The sequence below is a fragment of the Lissotriton helveticus genome, chromosome 11, assembly GCF_964261635.1.
Source record: "Lissotriton helveticus chromosome 11, aLisHel1.1, whole genome shotgun sequence".
Lineage (NCBI taxonomy): Eukaryota > Metazoa > Chordata > Amphibia > Caudata > Salamandridae > Lissotriton > Lissotriton helveticus.
In genome coordinates, this window is record NC_136072.1 from 923,174,567 (window position 1) to 923,192,884 (window position 18,318).

Below are 18,318 nucleotides of genomic sequence, written 5' to 3' on the forward strand. Positions count from 1 at the left end.
CGGTTTCCACCCCGACGTGGAGACGGCGCCGGACCTGTGTCGATCGATGCAGATGGGGTATTTCTATCCCTTTCTCCATCCGCCTCCCTCTTTTCCGCCTGTCAGGCAGGTTGGGCAGGAAGGGGAGGACTGGGAGGGGTCTGAGGACCCTCTTGCAGCCCAGTGCGAGTTAGACCCGGACTGGGAAGAGGAATTGGAGGATGGAGGTGACATGGATTTTACTCCAGAACCTGGCACACTGTCTCCTACTGTGGCTACGGAGGAGGGTGGTACATATTCTGTGGTGTTGCGTAGAGCAGCCGAGGTGCTCCACCTAGAGCTTCCTATGGTGGCAGCCAGGACTTACCCCCTGACAAAAGTGCCCCTGGCCAGCGTCTTCCTCTATGGAGCCGCTGTTGCCCTTTAATGACACACTTTGGGACGTTCTTTTGGGCACCTGGGCCAGGCCAACACAGGGGCTCCTGTGGATAAGAACGTGCCCTGACGCCAACGCTAGGCCGACCCCATTTTCCTCTCCCAGCACCCAACCCCTGAGAGCTTGGTTGTCCAAGCCTCTGCGTCCCCAAGCACATTCCCTTCCGCACCTCCGGACAGGCAATCCAAGAAACTGGAGCAGTTTGGGAAGAAACTGTTTACTTATTCCAGTTCAGGGCTGTGGTCTGTGAACACTGCATGCCTCTTGGGCCGTTATTCCCATTCTGTGTGGGACACAGTTGCGAAGGTGCTGCCTCAGTGTCCGGAGGAGGCCTGGATGTTGCTCTCCCAAGCTATTGCTGAAGGGAGAGATGCAGCCAAGTTCACAATTCGTTGTGGCCTTAAACACTGCCGACTTGCTGGGCATGGCGATTTCCACGACAGTGGTGCTACGTGGCCATGCCTGGCTGAGGACAACTGGCTTTTCCAGGGATGTCCAGAAGACTCAGATGGAGATGCCCTTTAAAGGCACTCGCCTTTTTGGCAACAAGGCAGACAGTGCGTTGGAGCGTTTCAAGGACTCGCAGGCTACGGCCAAGTCCTTGGGCCTTTCGGCCACAAACACTTCTTCTGCTTTTCTCTCCTTTCGTGGCCAAGGAAGGGGTGCCCAAACACGTTTGTCTCACAGCAACAGTCTCAGCACAGCCGCAGATGTGGGACCCGCAGACGTGGGTCATGTGGCCAGCGGGCGGGTCAGTCCACCACCTCCCCTGCCGCCACTGCCTTCAACCTTCTTAGTCCGGTGTTTCAGGCCCAACAAACGCCAGTGGGTGGCAGGATCCGTCATCACCTCCCTCACTGGCGCACCATCACCTTGGACAGTTGAGTTTTGCAGATAGTCTGAGGAGACTAGTCCATCCCCTAAAAGACTACCCCTCCAGCCATGCCACCTCAGTACCACCGCATATCAGGGGATCACTTGGTACTTCTCCAACAGGAAGTTGCGGCCCTCTTGGCTAAGGGGGCCATCGAGCATGTTCCGATGCCTGAGGTAGGTCGTTGTTGTTACTCCCACTATTTCCTTGTTCCAAAGAAGGACAAGGGCCTGCGTCCTATCTTAGACCTTCGGAACGTCTATCGCTTCCTCCGGAAGGAGAAGTTCAAGATGCTCACACTTGCTCAGGTCTGGTCTGCTGTAGACCCGCAAGACTGGATGGTAGCGTTGAACTTGCAGGGTGCCTATTTTTATATCCCAGACTGGCGTTACCTTCCGTTTACGGTAGGCCACGATCATTTTTAGTGCACTGTGCTCCCTTTCAGCTTTACCAGCACCCCTTGGGTGTTCACAAAAGTGATGGATGTGGCGCAGCTCATCTGCACAGACCAGGGGTTTCAGTCTTCCCCCATCTCGACAACAGGCTGTTGAAGGCGGGCTTGCCCCAGGCAGTTGTCTCCCACCTCCAGACTACGGCCGACCTCCTGCATTTGCTGGGGTTCTCCATCAACGTGCCAAAGTCGCACCCGTCTAGTTTCTGGTTTATACTCCCGGACAGCGAGTCCGGGAAATTCGGGCTATGAATCCGATCCTTTGGCCCTTGTCCTGCATTTCGGTCAGGATGACCTTGAGGCTGCTGCATCCTGCTGACCAATCATGCCAGGTGGCATATACAGGCTCTGCAGTGGGACCTGAAGTTCCAGTGGGCACTGCATCAAGGGGACCTGTCCGAGCACGTCCAGATCTTGGAGGGCACTGCTCAGAGGTTGTAGTGGTGGCTCATGAACCAACATTGGGTCAGCGGCAGATCCCTGTCCCTTCCCCAACCAAACCAAAGCACACAGTGGTGACGGATGCATCTCTCCTGGGATGGGAAGGCCATATGGGAGAGGCGGAGATCAGAGGCCTCTGGTCTCTGGCGGTGTCCAGGCTCCATATCAACTTTCTGGAGCTCCGGGCGATCCGACTTGCACTGAAGGCATTCCTTCCGTCTGTCAAGGGGAGAATAGTGCAGGTGTACACAGAAAACACCACTGCTATGCGGTATTGCAACAAGCAAGGAAGGGTGGGGTTGTGGACCCTATGTCAGGAGGTTCTGCGTCTCTGGACATGGCTGGAACGTCAAGGCATTCCCTTGACGGGTCAACACTTGGCAGGTTCCTTGAACACCAGGGCGGACAAACTCAGCCGCAGGTGCATGATGGATCACAAATGGCGTCTGCACTTGGAGGTTGCGCCAAGCGCTCTTTCAACAGTGGGGAGAGCCTTGGTTAGAGCTATTCGCTACCGAAGAGAACGCGCAATGTCATCTCTTCTGCTCATTGGGATTTCCAAGGCGGCACTCACTCAGCAACGCTTTTTGTCACGAGTGGAGCTGCGGTCTATTGTACACCTTTCCGGCTATACCACTTCTACCCAGAGTGCTGAAGATCATCAGGTGCGACAGGGCCCAAGTTATTCTTGTGGCCCCGGACTGGGCTCGAAGAGTTTGGTATCCGGAGCTACTCAGTATGAGCATGTATTCCCCGATCTGACTGCCTCTTCGGGAGGAACTTCTTTCGCAGCAGCATGGGACGGTACTCCACCCGAACCTGTCCAGCCTCCACCTACATGTGTGGAGGCTGAGCAGCGACAGTTGATTCCGTTTGACTTGCCTCCTGAAGTCTGTGATATCATTCTGGCAGCCGGGCGTCCCTCCACTAAATCGGTATACGCCTGCAGGTGGAACAAATTTGTGGCATGGTGCACAAGTCTGTGGATCCCCTTTCTGTCCTTCTTTCACAAGTCATTTTGTTCCTTCTTTCTCTGGCCCAGCAGGGCTCTGCTCTGGGCACTATTAAGGGCTATCTCTCTGCAATTTCAGCCTTTCTCAGGCTCCCTGATCAGCCCTCTCTTCTCAAGTCCCCTGTAGTAAATGGATTTCTCAAAGGCAATACACACCTTTTCCCTCCTATTCCGTCTGTTATGCCGCAGTGGGACTTGAATCTAGTTCTTACTTATTTGATGTGCGCTCCTTTTGAACCACTTCACAACTATCCTCTTTGTTTACTGACTTTGAAGCCTGCTTCCTGGTTGCCATCACCTCCGTTAGGTGTGTGAGTGAGCTCCAGGCTCTTTCCTGTAAGCCTCCCTTTCTGTCGGTTCATCCGGATAAGGTTGTGCTTCGCACTCGCCCTTCCTTCTTGCCAAAGGTTGTCACTGCCTTCTACATCGGGCAAACAATCATCTTGCCCACTTTCTTTCTGCCTCTGCACCCTTCCAGAGAGGAAGAGAGGCTCCACCGTCTGGACCCAAAACGTGCGCTCTCATTCTACCTAAATCGCACACAACCGTTCCGGGTGGATGACCAGCTCTTTGTTGGCTACGTGGGTGCTAAGAAAGACCGGGATGTTCACAGAGGACTATCTCCCGCTGGGTCGTCTTGTGTATCAAGGCATGTTATTCTCTGGCTAAAAAGGAACCTCTGGTGGGGTTGCACTTCCATTCTACCAGGGCGATGGCAGCTACTACTGCATTGGGACGTGTTGTCCGCCTCCAAGACATCTGTCAGGCAGCCACGTGGGTCTCGCTACACACTTTTACTAAGCATTATTGCCTTGATTGTCAAGTCCGGAGAGACAGCTTCTTTGGCCGTTCTGTTCTCCGTGACTTTCTGGTGTGATCTTGGTTCGCAGACCCACCACCTGGGTTGGTATTGCTGGGGTATCTATTCTAAAGTAAGGATCTATCACTAACGTGTTTCTTTCAGATGAACAAGTTACTTACCTTTGGTAACAATACACCTGTAAGAAACATTAGTTAGTGATCGATTCCTTACCACCCCACCCATCCTTCCCATTCTGCGAACTGATTTCTAGGGTTAAGGTTATCCCTTTCAGGGCCCTAGTTTCAATGCACCAGTGGTCAGTATCTTGCATGGCTCTGCGTTCCTGGCGCGGAAAGTCATGTACAGAACTGACGTCAGCGCCCATGGACGCGTGTAAGTATCTCCGACTACGTCCTCTCGGCGACTACGACGCTAACGATTTACGCGGAGCCGCACAACGACGCCTACCAACGCGCAGGGATACTGCTGACGAAACCTTTCCGGATCCAGTCTGACGCCTGGGGGTAATTCTAAGGTATGGAGTCCATACCGAACTAATGTTTCTTACAGATTTATTGTTACCGAAGGTAAATAACTTGTTTGCCAGCTCTTTAATGAACGGGTCCCTGAAGAGACTGTCTTGAGCTACTGTGCCTGCCTTGGAAAAGGCTAAATCCCCTGTTTGGGGTCCATTTTTTTTAGAAAGGAGCATTACCTCTCTGTAGAGAGGGTGCAATTAGCAATGCCCAAGAAGACTATTGCGTGTTGCGCTCAGTTCAAGACTTTTCCTGGGGAAAGGGGGGTACCTGTCAGTTTGGCCTCTTACGCAAACACCAAGATCTTCTTAATGGGGCCTGATATGTCTAGTAACTTATCCTGATAGGATTTCCATGACCTGCTATCCCCTTTTTTGGGTCCCGGACATACTATTGAAGGAAAGTGGCCATTTTTGGGTCAACCTCTGGTGATGTCGCCACCTTGCCCGGTAGGGCGGAACGGGGGCACTCTGCCCTCAGGCAAGTCTGTACCTCCTTCTCTAGGAGCTTGCACAGGTGCCCCGCTACGAGCAACAACAAAGAGCAAAGACGGAATTCAGGACCTAGGTCGCCCTCCACTAATCAAGTCACAAAGCCAATTATGACCTAGGTCACAGGCACTCTTCTCTTAAACTGTTTAGAAATGATATACCACACGTTACAGTCAATTACAACTACCTTCCCTCTTTTAATGATTATGGGGTAGGGGGTATATCAATCTCGTGCCCAATTTAAAAAAGCCCGTCCCTTTAAAACAGACAGATGTGAAACCATATACCACTGTGAAAAAAATGTGTGAAAGCGAAATGGCACCTCACGGGCGCACCACCAGTGGGACACCTGACAGGTACTCACCAGGATAGCCCTGTTATCATCATTGGTGCCATCAAGCTCAAAGAAAAGTGTCCAAGTAACAACAAATATATGTTTACAAAAGTAAGTGCAGTGGAAAAAACAAACACACGAATTACTGTCACACAACATAAAACATATGCATACAGCACGGACACACACATTTTATTCTTGTTCTTTCGTGCTGATTGCATAAATTAAAAAAGTGAATATGGCTACTACTTATACAGCCATGTTCCACTTGCCGACATCTTTCATTGCCATAGTATTCATCTGGCAATTTCTTCAGGGCATACAGTTTTTTAAGCCACTGCTTTGGACACCGGGGCTTCACAACTGTCAAAAAATAATAAAACAAATTCAGGTTCAATACCTTGCCATGTGGGTATGTTACTACACTCCGCTACGCAGAAACGCTCTATACAGCTATTTTTCGATATTTACCCTCTAACGGCAGCTGTCTCTCATACCGGCCGAGAGGTACTAAAAACACGTAAAGACTAACTCCTTCTGTGAGTTGTCGGTCGTCCCCTCCGTATTTTTAACTGCAAAGAGACACCATCGAAATGTTTCTTAGATTATAAGCATATCTTACTTTCCACTCTTCTTCCTCCTCTGTTCTGAAATCCACAGCTATTTTAGACCCCCCCTTCCACCTTACCGATAGTAGGAGACCTGCCGGCATTCACTCGACCCGTGTAACGATCACGGCTCCCAGCCGTTCATTTACACCATGACGCGAGCGAAAAAGCCGGCCCTGATTGGCTGTTTCAGTCTCGCGTTGTTAGCGGCCATCTTGAATTGGGCTATTACACATTAGGGCTCTAAAGAGATGCGCAATCCTTACTCAATATCGTGAGATCTTGCGTGTCAGCGTTTTTCTCATCACAGAGCTTTTCTGTGGGAAATACTTTATCAAAAACAATCGTAAAAACAAAAAGTGTAACCAATCTCCATACCTTTGAGATCGTCTTCCAAATTTGTATATGCCCACAACAAAACTTTATTAAAGCTTTATTGACAACTCTCGTGCAAGCAACCTGACAACACTCAATATTTCTGAAATTGGTCCCAGCGAGCAACGCTCGTCTTCTCAATATGTATATGCACATTCAGTCAGACCTCAAATCACACTCATATATGGAGCTGATATTATATCTGCGTGGTATTGTCATTCTATACATTCATCTTAAGACTCAACCTCCATTTGTCCAATTTTTCATATTCGACCGCAATTTATTGGTGGGTATATACAATTTTTATGAAGCACGTAGATATTCTGTGTCATCAAGATGGAAATGTGTATATACATTAATACATATCTTTGCATTATCGTACGTATCTTCACCAACGCAAAAGAACTTTTATATCGGTGTATACATGTAGGACCCACAGACAGAGTTGTCATGTTCAGTGGTTGCCAGAACTGTCCGCTCCCTGTTCAGGTTTAGGGGGGCTAACGGTGGCACTGCGAGCTAGCTGGTCCAAGAGGCAACATATCCTACGTGGATGCATGGAATCAGTCTGGCACCATCCTTAGTTTAGGTCGTCTACACCGCTCAGCTCCTACTGATTAGTGGAAACTACACAGCGCCTATTTGCACATTTGTCTACGGGTTACATGTCACCCCACCTGCGATCTGCCTATCAGTTGCTTCAGGCCTGGGTCCCAGGGCCTGCCTGACCACGTACTTCTGACTCTGGGTTGAGGGGGAGGTCATATCTGGTGAATTTAACAAAGGTAATGTGAGGTCATTATTATACATTCACATACCATGATGTGCATTGATATTGTATTTTCCAGTATTAACATTATCCTCCATTAGCTAGCTTTCCATATTGCTGAGATTATGCCATTCTGATACTGGGAGATTGGAGCACTAGCATGTTATTACTTACAAGTTCTCCTTGATCTCCAGGGATTCACTGTAATAGCTTCCTGCATAACATCATAACACCTTAGGGTGTAAAGGCACTGTAAATTAGCTAAAATAAGTGTTATTGACTGCCTCCCAAGCTCCCTAAACCCTCCATTTCATGTTCCTCCGCCACAAAAAATAATGTTTATGGTTTGTGTACATCGAAGTAAAGAGTGGTAATGTATTGTGCAGGAATGGCTGTGATACAGCTGAAGGCCCCTAAATAATTTCTGTGAAAATTAGGATATTGTACTTCGATGGAGAACACACTATTCAACAATGTTAACAAGGCTAGAAGGACTGGCACAAATCCAACACTGTATTTGGGGGATGCCCCCCCCCCCCCCGGTTTGATTGAGCATGAAGCAAAAATCTGTTGAGGAATCCCAAACGATCAACATGGCTGCATGTTGCAACATTCAGAAGGCTTAAAGTGGGTGCAGGGTGACATCCCTAGAGCAGTTGAGAGACAGTCAGAACTGCAGTATAGATAGAGCATAGGTAAGGTGCACTTGTGCCTGGTGTTAGTTATTATTTTGCAGTATAAAATACTTTGCCAGATTTCCTGCCATCTGCTCTTTCAGTTATGTCAAGACTTTGTTACTTAAGGCAACTACCATTCCATCGCTGTAGTTGTCTGAATTTACTGACATTTAAGTAATCTAGTGCTATGTCAGAATCCTAAATAAATTGAAGGAATTGATGATAAAATATTTTTGGAGTAATTTTGAATTTTCTTTTACTTAGTTTAATATTATGAATTAAAGTCAAGGGTCTGCGTTTTATTTTTTATAAACGCTTTTGTTGTACTCTTTTGTAGGAGGTACGAGTTCTCAATCTTAGAACCTTTGTTGAATACACAAACATAGCAAAACATACATGTGTGCATGGGAATGAAATTAAATTGAGATAGTTTTTTCTGGACAGCCTTTTAGCCAAAAAGCTTTTTCATTCTTCTTAAAGGAAGAAAAAAAGCAGGAAATTGTGCAGTTATAAGCTGTAAGTTCCCATGGTGTTTTACAGTGCCAGCTATCTATGCTCCCTGTTTCATGTGGTGGCTAAAGTGTTCTTTATGAATATTAGGATGGTGAAGGTCAGATGAAAATAACATGTCTCTTCTTCAACACAGTGCCATCTTTGATACTCCTAATAGAGTACCAAGCTCAAGTCCAGTAGGATGGTAAAAATGTTATATAGGGGAAAGAAATAGGTATACAAATAGCACTCTCATGTTTGTTTTGCCACAACATCTGGTTTGAAGCTCAACTCTGTGCTACTACAATGGTTCACAGCAGTTGTGGATTTTTCTCTTCAGAGCAGCAAAGGCTGCTTTACCCTTGGTGGAGTAAAGATTAGTTTTGCCTAGAAGGACTTTAGTCAGTTTATTGATAAATACCAGAAAATAATTAATTTTCAATATGGAATTCGGCCTTTAAAAGTGCATGTTTAGTTAGCAGTATGTAAAAACCTAAAATTTCTCTATAAGATGTCTGATATCGTGTACAAAGGCATATACCCATAATTGACTACTGGGATTACAAGTTCGATTTTCAGTGCAAAGCTTTTATTAGAGTTGTATTATTATGTTACCATCTGATTGTCTTGCTCCTATCTTATCTGCATTATAAGCCTTTGGGTATTTCATTTTATAATATGTTTTCAATATTCAATGCTTATGATTATTATCTTTTGTAGGTTTACCAAGGCTGGGTCACACCTGTGTTGCCAGTGGTTTGTGTTTGTATTAGTCTAATTCAACAGCACTGTAGTTTGGTAATATTTAGGGCATGTGCAGTTGAGGTGTAGCCTGCTTTGTGTGTTGATCACAGTCCTGTGTGTTTGGTCTCCTGTGCAGATGTCAATGCTTCACCTTTGAGCAATGCCAGGAGTGGCTAAAGCGCTTGAACAACACTGTACGACCTCCATCCAAGATTGAAGACTTGTTCTCCTTTGCTTACCATGCATGGTGCATGGAGGTGTATGCCAGTGAGAAAGAACAGCATGGAGATCTCTGCCGGCCAGGTGAGTGCCTGTCTTGCAGCATATTTGCCAGATTGTTTTCCTTAAGTAGTGCCCCTAAAAGTGAGCAGGTCACAATTGAGATGTGAGAAACACAATAAGTAACGGAAAGAATGATTGCAACCAATTGTTCTTTTTCTCACCATGCGTAAACAAAGCGAGAGTGAGGGTAGAGAATCACTCTTCAACCCCTACTAACAGCATTCAAACAACAAAAGAGTGATCAAGGGTGTGCGTTTAAGCCAAACTATAGGTTATACACCCCAAGAAGTTTAAGCAACGGAAGACAAACAAAAGAGGTGGGGAAAGGTTAGTGAGGAGACAATTAACAGTTTAGTATGAAGAACCCTCACTCACCGACCTGGTCCGTGACATGCTTCATCATAGGGTTCCCACCGGGTAGACCAAATGTCTGCCCAGTGTGCTTCAACGCCTGATGTTACAGCGGAGCTGGTTTTTAGGTCTCGGCTAGTAACGCGCGAAGCGCGTTCTCGCCAGAGAACTATAGCTGTCGTCTCAGCCGACAACGAGCAGGAATGTGGAGACAAGACCTGGCCGCGCGCGCAGCGTTGTCCCATAGGATAACGTTGCGCGCGTGAACTTCTGCCGACAGCATGGCAGAAAGGAGCGGATCGCGTCGCACGCCTCTCTCGAATGCCGGGGGAGTTAGCAGAGGGGCGCTGATAAACATGCAGGCGTCCTGCGTGTGGGAGACAGGCTGGCAATGGTTTCGAGCGCTGCCTTAGACAGAGAGCTGTCCGTGTCTGTCTTCAACCCTCGCCTCGTAAAGAAGTTTAGAGCTGCGGCTTGAGGGTTGTCATGTCTGTTTTATATAGTGCTGATTTTTGGTATGTAATTAACGGATTTCTGAGCACTCTTTAAGCACTTCAGAGGCAAACTGGTGACCGGAAATGAAAGTGGTTAAGATCGCACGATAAAGTAAAATGAGGAAGGTGTGATTAGAAATCAGTCTCCCACGCCGCTTCTGTTCCCAGCCTGTGCCCAGAGGCTGTGAAGTCTGTGGCGGGCGCTGTACCCGTGGACGCACGCACTTGGCTGGCACACTGCGCTCGTGGTGACCTTTCACTGCAGGCTGCATCACTGCACGGCTATGCCAGGCATGCCCATCGCTGCACCTCACCAGCACCCACTGCTTGCTGCGGGCATTGCACTATTGCACCTATTATGACTAGTTCGGGGCTAGCAGGCAAAGGCACTTCTTCAAACCCACTGCATGTGCCGATAGCGCCGAAAGTGCTGCTAGGCGCTGCGAACTACCGTCCCTCGTAAACAAATACACCTTAAGAATGTAAATCCTGTGCACCAGAAGGCGTATGCCCGCCAAGCAGTATTGCACCATGCCCACCTTGGGTATGTGGTGTATGCTGCGTAACTTGTGTCAGAACACTTCAGCGCTCGAAAGCAGCCTCGCTGGCAAGTGGCGCTTTACTGAACACATGGATTTTTTATGAAATGAACCAATTTCTGCAATAACACTGCAATGTGTGTAAATACAGTGCTCCATATTCAGTGCACAATTTAAAAAGACGGCGGATATAATGTACACCGTGGGAGTTAATAAATTGCTCCTCTGTGCTATCCAAACGCTTATAAATTCCCTACCAAATAAACCAAAAAAAGTCTTTCGCGTGGGCTATTTAATCCCGACTGGACATTTCAGCGCCTGTTTGCCTTCCTTGTTTGAAGTAACTGTGCTTCTATGCGATGAGCTAATGGTCTGCTTTTGTTACAAACAGCGCTCAACAGTCGATCCAGCTTTGTTTCTAAACACTCTCAATTGCTGCAGATGAAGCCCGTACATAAAAGCAATTTGCCCAGGAACACACCTTTTTGTATACAGGGAAAGCCCGGATTGGAAGTCGGGTTTGCTCGACTCCCCGCTGAAAACATTCTCCTATGTTTTACTGCTTTACAATTATTGTCAGGATAACATGAGCCATATTTTGTTAGGAACAACAGAAGTGCAATGGACACATTAATTTGTGAACCCACGAGCGAGTGATCAGATTATTATTCTCACGATAGAAGGGGGTCGGGGCCGCACACATACTTTGGAGCGCACGTCCACCCCACTGTTAGTGAAGTGGGGGGGGTGTTGTTTGCACCCCTCCCCATCCTGGCAGCACCTCAGTAAAGCATCTCAAACTTTGACACTCAGTCGATTCTATCCGGAAAAAGTTTGTTGAACTCACAGGCGTCGTTCCATCTTCATCCTCGTGCAACTCCCTAACGCAGTGTGATATATAAATGGATATCGCGCTCCATAGTGCACACTGCAGCACTTCAGCGCATGTAGGCGCCTCAGGGAGATAACACGATGGATTTGATGCAGGAATTGGACACAATGAAGTATAAATTATTTTTAGCGGCACTCATTTCATCCTTGACAAAAGGATGAAAGGTGAGTTGGCTCTGACTGAGTTCAGACCTGGGAGCTGCATGCGCCCCCTCGGCAGCGGGTGCTCGTCAGAAGCAGCCCCCTGTCTCGGAGGGCACCTCGTGTGACTGCCACAGACCGTGCCACACCCCCCTGCCTCGCCCTGCCCCTGGAAGGAGCGCTGTGCTCCCACGGACTAGCGCTGTTGGCATAGACTTTCATGATTTGGTTGACCATACAAAAGTATGTTGCCTTTGTTTAGTGTTAACAGTACGATAATTGAAAGAACTGTAGGTCCTGTGGTGACACCTTGAGATTACTAACTGTATAAGACTGCCCTTCCGCCCTTTTTATTGATGAATTATCTGTCCTGCTCTATCTCTCTCTCGCCCTCCCTCTATCTCTCTCTCGGCCTCCCTCTATCTCTCTCTCGCCCTCCCTCTATCTATCTTTCGCCCTCCCTCTATCTATCTCTCGCCCTCCCTCTATCTATCTCTCGCCCTCCCTCTATCTTTCGCCCTCCCTCTATCTATCTAACGCCCTCACTATCTATCCTATCACCACAGCATCACTCGGCACCACCACAGCATCACTCAGGGGCACCATAACATCAGTATGCGCTACCAAAATGCTTATAAGTACAACAGTAACTTACAATATTATTATAATATAATATTATTGCCAACATTGCTTAATATTTTGCAGCAGCTATCATCTTGCAAATCATCTTTATACACCAATACAGACTTTGCTAAAAAATTTATGCAACACATTGTCATATACAATGCCAATAACTCAAACTTTAATGCTGCGAGATCTATTGCATTGCAAATGCTTGTTGTGTTTGTGAATGGTGCAAAAAAAGGGTTTACGTGATGTTAAAAGAAAGCAGTCTGTGTCTCGATTTTTGTTTAAATTTAGGGACCAGATTGCCTTTGTTAAAAACAGTGTAGCAGACGCCAAATGGTTATAAGTTTGAACCAATAGTGTCCTTAATGTGAAAGTGTTGGTCGACATGTTTCTGCTCAAATTGGCTATGTCAGCCGAGCTTTCATCAGGACCAGTAAGTACCCCGGGCGGTATACACACGCTAAGGTGTATCCTAACCTCGGGGTATGGTTAGTCAATGAACCAGACTCACGGTTTGGTGGACCGTCCTGGAATTTCCCCAGCGTCAAATACCCTGTGAATAAAAGAAAGGGAAAATACGGCGCGTAGCAACATCAGTCTATTGTTTCCCACGTGGTAAATGCAGACACACACTTACTCTAAATATCGTGGGTTGTTGCTGTACCATCCTCCACCTTTAACAAAACCACAATGTGCTATCTTTGTGGCTACAGTGAATTCAAATTCTTGTAATTATCAATGGCGCAAAACTGCGTAGTGTGGCATGCACAGATACTTAATTGAGCATGCATTCAAAAAGACACTTATTTTAGTGATTGCTAGGGCAGTGCTCCTTAAAGTTATGGACCTGTCAACTAGTTTCATGTAGTCAGACAGTGTGTGCCCCTAAATACTCAGCCGAGTATTTACCGCATCCCGAAAGAGGTGCAGCCACCGTAGTATGGAAAAAAGGGGTGTGTTAATTGCTCTGGAAATCTTACATGTCACAGCGTAAAGTCCCGCTCCCGTGGGCTCACGACGGGGGTTTAGTTCTTCACGTCAGGTATTTTGCTGTGGCAGCAGCAAAAAATTAGGAAGAGGTTGTTAACGGTTGATCTAAAAGTTCCCACCGGGAAATCCCCTGTAGCTCTCCCATTAAATAGCCATCGTCTGGTGCATTTTCGCACGATTGTGCTCTGTCTTCAGTATGTTGCCCCTTGTTATATCCACCCGCCTAAAATAGAATAGGCGGGTGGATATAACAAGGGGCAACATACTTAAGGCAGAGCACAATCGTGCGAAAATGCACCAGACGATGGCTGTTTAATGGGAGAGCTACTGGTGGGAACTTTTACCATATAATCACTAAACCACAGAGCCGCGTTAGTCCATTAACAAGTGTGGGCAAAACGGGGGCGGGGAGCCACCTTACCTTTTACCCCTATAACTCGGGTGACTGGGGAACACGTTATTGGTCAGATTTACCCTTTGAGTATGGAAGCTTCATTCGTATATCACGCTCTCTTAAAAAGGCTGCGTGAGGCCTTTAGTTCCGTTTTTGGTAACTGAGGGTTTGAATTAGGCACATACCCTGATGAGCGCTTGACTCGGGTGAAAGTTTTATTGGCAATAATGTTAGTGACTAGATATTCAAGTTGGGACGGCCTGGCTGGATCATAACACACTTAGATACCAGACCTCGGGTCGTTCGTCGCTAAATTCTTAACCAGGGTATTCTGATGAAACTATTGGCTAGATCAATCATTAACAACCTCTTCCTAATTTTTTTGCTGCTGCCACAGGTGAGTGAGGGTTTTTCATACTAAACGGGTATTTGTCCCCTCACTAACCTTTCCCCACCTCTTTTGTTTGTCTTCCGTTGCTTAAACTTCTTGGGGTGTATAACCTATAGTTTGGTTTAAACGCACACCCTTGATCCCTCTTTTGTTCTTTGAATGCTTTTTCTCACCACGCCACCTCAGTTTGGACTGAGCCACATACAAATCATTCTTGACCCTGGTCCAATAGGAACAGTCAGACCCGAACTGCTAGGGCAGGTGCTCCCTGTACCAGAGCAGAAGCAACCCATCACCAGTTTCACCCTAATTGGGGTTCTTCAATCTGGTGTAGCTTGGTTCCAGTGGCTCAGTGAGCATGACACACGTCTGACATCCCTGTGGTGACAGCGTTGCATCAGACATACAGAAGGAGACTGGCGGAATGCATGCAATCAGTCTAACCACTGGCAATTGCTCAGGGTACCATTACAATCCTTGTTCTTTTGCCCTCCATTCCACCTCAGTTTGGTCCCAACCATATTTCTAATCTGCCTTGATCCTGTTCCAGTAGGAACAGTCTAATCCTATCCCTCGTATTCAAAAGAACTATCTGTTGTTGCAATTTACATTTTCATATGCTAGAAATGTGCCTATGGGTAGTTAAAATGTACACTTTTATGTTACTAACTTACAAACAACATAAAGTAACAACTTAAAAAAATAATCAAACTATTATCTGCATGTTTGTATGGGCACTCCAGAGCATAGACTGAAATAAAGTTACATTATTAAAGTTTTAAAAATGAAATGACTGTATATCACAATGTATTTGAAAATATTTAATATGTCTAGTCCTTATCTGCAATTCATAGTATGTTCTCAAAATTTTAATTGAAGCTCTGCAACATAATAGCGTAATGTTTGTGTAGCTGTTGGTTGTGTGTCTCCACCATGCCTCGACAGTCATGGAATGGATGGCGTTCCTATATTGTCATTGCTGCCTCATGAAATATCCTCGGACTGATCTTCATCATGTCTGAAATTTGTGCCCATCGCCCGAACACCACAAAGCCGCATGTGATGCTTGGCGCTACTTCCATTCCTAGAAGACTCTTCACAACCGCTGGGCACGTCAACACAAGATGTCGCATGTGAGTGGCGATGACACCCCAGACCTCCTCAGTACCAATGACATCAAGGGGGAACATCATCCACAACTGTCGGCTGCAGATCAAGAGGCTTTCTCCCACAATGAAAGCTCTGGCTCCGATCTGGAGATCGAGGATCTTTAGACCACCCTGCAGTCTAGAACTATAGCGCACCCTCCCCCTTGACACTGATCTCAGTCCGAGCAGCGCTCTGCCAAAATGCGCACTGCCAACCTAGATCACCACAGACAGGCCTTTGGAGCTTCACTGCCGTCGGCACGACAAACCACTTTGGATGGTCCGCCCAGCTCTGGTTTGGCGCCGAAGGAATCTTTGAGACCCTCTGCTTCTCCACTGGCTACTCCGACACCGAGCTGACTCTCGGTGCCAACCACATCTGCTTCGGCGCCCACCAGAACCTCGTCACTGAAACTAAAGCCACCCTGTGAGGCGAAGACTTCAGCATTGACCAGCAATAATGACGCGGCGGGGTCGAACGGATTCTCCACAAACTACAGGAGGAGATCAACACTGTTCATTCACCCGCATACAGGCTGGATCCTTGCATGCCCTTATGGGTCTACTGCTGTTCCACCCTCGAAATGTCGGCTGTTGTTCGAGGTAACCTTGGACATTACGATTCCACCAAAGCTACACAAAAAGGTCAATAAGGCTACCAGCCGTTTACCCCACGCACAACCATTGCCTCACCCTGTTCCTCAGCCTTCACCTTCCCCACCTGTTTCTCCACGGGAGCCCCTTAACATCAAATCTCCGGGGTCTCCTCACTCTGACATGAGTGGGCATGGGGGAGGGGACGACGCATTTGACATCCGTCCCCAAGTTGATCCATGGGGCTCCTATTGCGCAGACCCACTGGGAGACACAAACCCTGACATATATCCTGCCCGTCCTTCCCCTCCGGATGAACCACCTCCTGTCAGCAACTCATTGCTAGGGTGTAAGAAAGTGGCTCTGTATATACTGGACCAAAGTAAGGTACAGTGTGCACAGAGTCCACAGTCCCCAGAGGTATGACAGAGGCTAAAGTTAGATATAACCTTACTCTCAAGTGGTAGCGGGGTATCCCAGGGTCGGAAAGGTACAGTTGTTGCACCCTCAGTGGCACAGGGGCAGTAGGGTGCAGAGAGAGTAGGCCCAATTCAATCCTATAGAGAGTAGGGGGCCTTCGGTTGGTGGCTACAAGCAAGCAGTCCACGCGGCTGTGGGAGCTGGGCTCCTGGTCACTTACTCAGGGCAAGTGGGGAAGTAAAGTAGTGTAGTTGCTGCACTTACAGCGGCACTCGGGCGGCTGGGTGCAGGGTGCTTTTGAGCCATCGGGCACTCAATGTTAATCAATTGGAAAGTTAAAAAATGAACAAAGGCTGCAGACTCTGGGACGGTGATTCTTCAGGTGCGACCACCACTTCGAGAGTTAAGTTGGGATCTGGAGAAGAGGTAGGTACCCCAAAGGAAGGCACAGAGGGCCGCAGGGAGCCTGTTGCAGGAGTGTCTTTTGGTGTCGGGAAATCTTATCCTCAGCTGGTTGCTGTTGGAGGGGTCCCTTGTTCTGAGGCTGCAGGCTTCGTCTGGTTCGTCGAGGACGGTCTTTGGGCACTGGACTCCGGGTCACAGTCTCCGGGGGACGTCCTCGTGGTCTTGGATCACTCAGGCACAGGCCGTGCTCAGCGGGTGCAGAGTGGGGTGGATTTGCGGTTCCTGGTTGGCACCAGGGGTATTGCTGTTTGAGCAGAACCACTGCTCGTGGGAGTCCCAGTCTTTTTAGAGGTTCAAGGCTGGCAGGTCCTCCGGGGTTTTCGAGGTTGCTGTCAGCAGGAGACGCCGGAGTTTCGCAGGAGCAGGTTCAAGGATCAACAGTCCGGTAGGGTTCTGGGGCCAAGTCAGTTGGTGTCGTCCTCTTGTTAGCAGCTGCACGGCAGGTCTTCTTGTATCTTGTTTTTCTTCTTGTTGCAATCAGGATCTGAGGAAGGAAGATTCAGGGTGCCCCTAAATACTACATTTAGGGGCGTTACAGGTAGGGCAAGGGCAGGGCCCTGTCCTGGGGTGAGTACACCCCCTAGCCTGCTCCTCTCCTGTGTGAGGGGGGCAGGAGCCTAACTCTGATTGGGCAGGGCTCCCCATCCTCAACATGGCCGGAGCCCGGACTTGTGCTTCACCTCGCCTCTCCAACCTGAGGGGTGGAGTTGGCATAGGCTGGCACACCCCCTTTCCTCATTTAGGGTTTCTCGCCGTTCTTCCTGCCAGAGTGGGGGTCAGAACCGGTGGGGGCCAGTTGCTGAGTACAGCAAGTGGCCTGGAGAAGCTCACAAAGGCGGCAGGCCTTTGAAGCTTCCCCTGTCCATCCTGGGGGAGGAGGCTTGGCACCTCGTTCCAGGATGTGCATTGTTTCAGGCCCCCGAGAGCGGCAGGCTCTCGACCCAGAGGTCCAGAAACATGTCTGGTGGTGGCAGCCTCGGTAGCCATGCAGTCAGGACACTGGGAGTTGGTTAGGTTTCAGGGGGCATCTCTAAGATGCCCTCTGTTGTGCATTTTGCATTAAATCCCACACTGGCATCAGTGTGGGTTTAATGTGCTGAGAAGTTTGATATCAAACTTCTCCGTTTTCAGTGAAGCCATCATGGTGCTGTGGAGTTCGTAATGACAACCTCCCAGCACCATATACTTTTAATGTCAGCACTGAACTTACAGTGCCCAGGAATGGTCCTGTATACTGTAGGGGCACAGGGCTCATGCACCTGTGCCCACACCACTGGCATAGGGAACCCAGCTGGGGGGTGACTGATGGATGCCAGGGCAGTGAGCTTGTGGTCATGGCACACAAGGATTTGTTTAAGTCTGCCCCTAGACATTCGGCCTGCAAAGGCAGTGTGTGGGTGTCAGGGTACAGGGCCCTTAAGGGTGGCACAATAAGTGTTGCAGCCCTTGGGTGTCTCCTCTGGTCACAATGCCCTGGGTACCGTACCATTTACCAGGGGCTGACACGGGGCCAGGGATGCCAATTGGGTTTCAGTTTCAACACAGTTTTAGGGAAGGAACACAGGCC

The 18,318-nt window shown here is 48.2% G+C and overlaps 1 protein-coding gene across 17 annotated transcripts in view; it reads left to right on the plus strand.

The window, feature by feature from the left end:
* MTMR3 (myotubularin related protein 3) overlaps positions 1–18,318 on the plus strand; it is a 1,335,997-nt gene that overhangs the window by 526,168 nt on the left and 791,511 nt on the right. For all 17 annotated transcript variants that reach the window (XM_078667211.1, XM_078667215.1, XM_078667214.1 and 14 more), the window contains one exon: positions 9,158–9,324. In XM_078667211.1, coding sequence (XP_078523337.1) covers positions 9,158–9,324 — 167 coding nt within the window. The remainder of the gene's footprint in view (positions 1–9,157; positions 9,325–18,318) is intronic.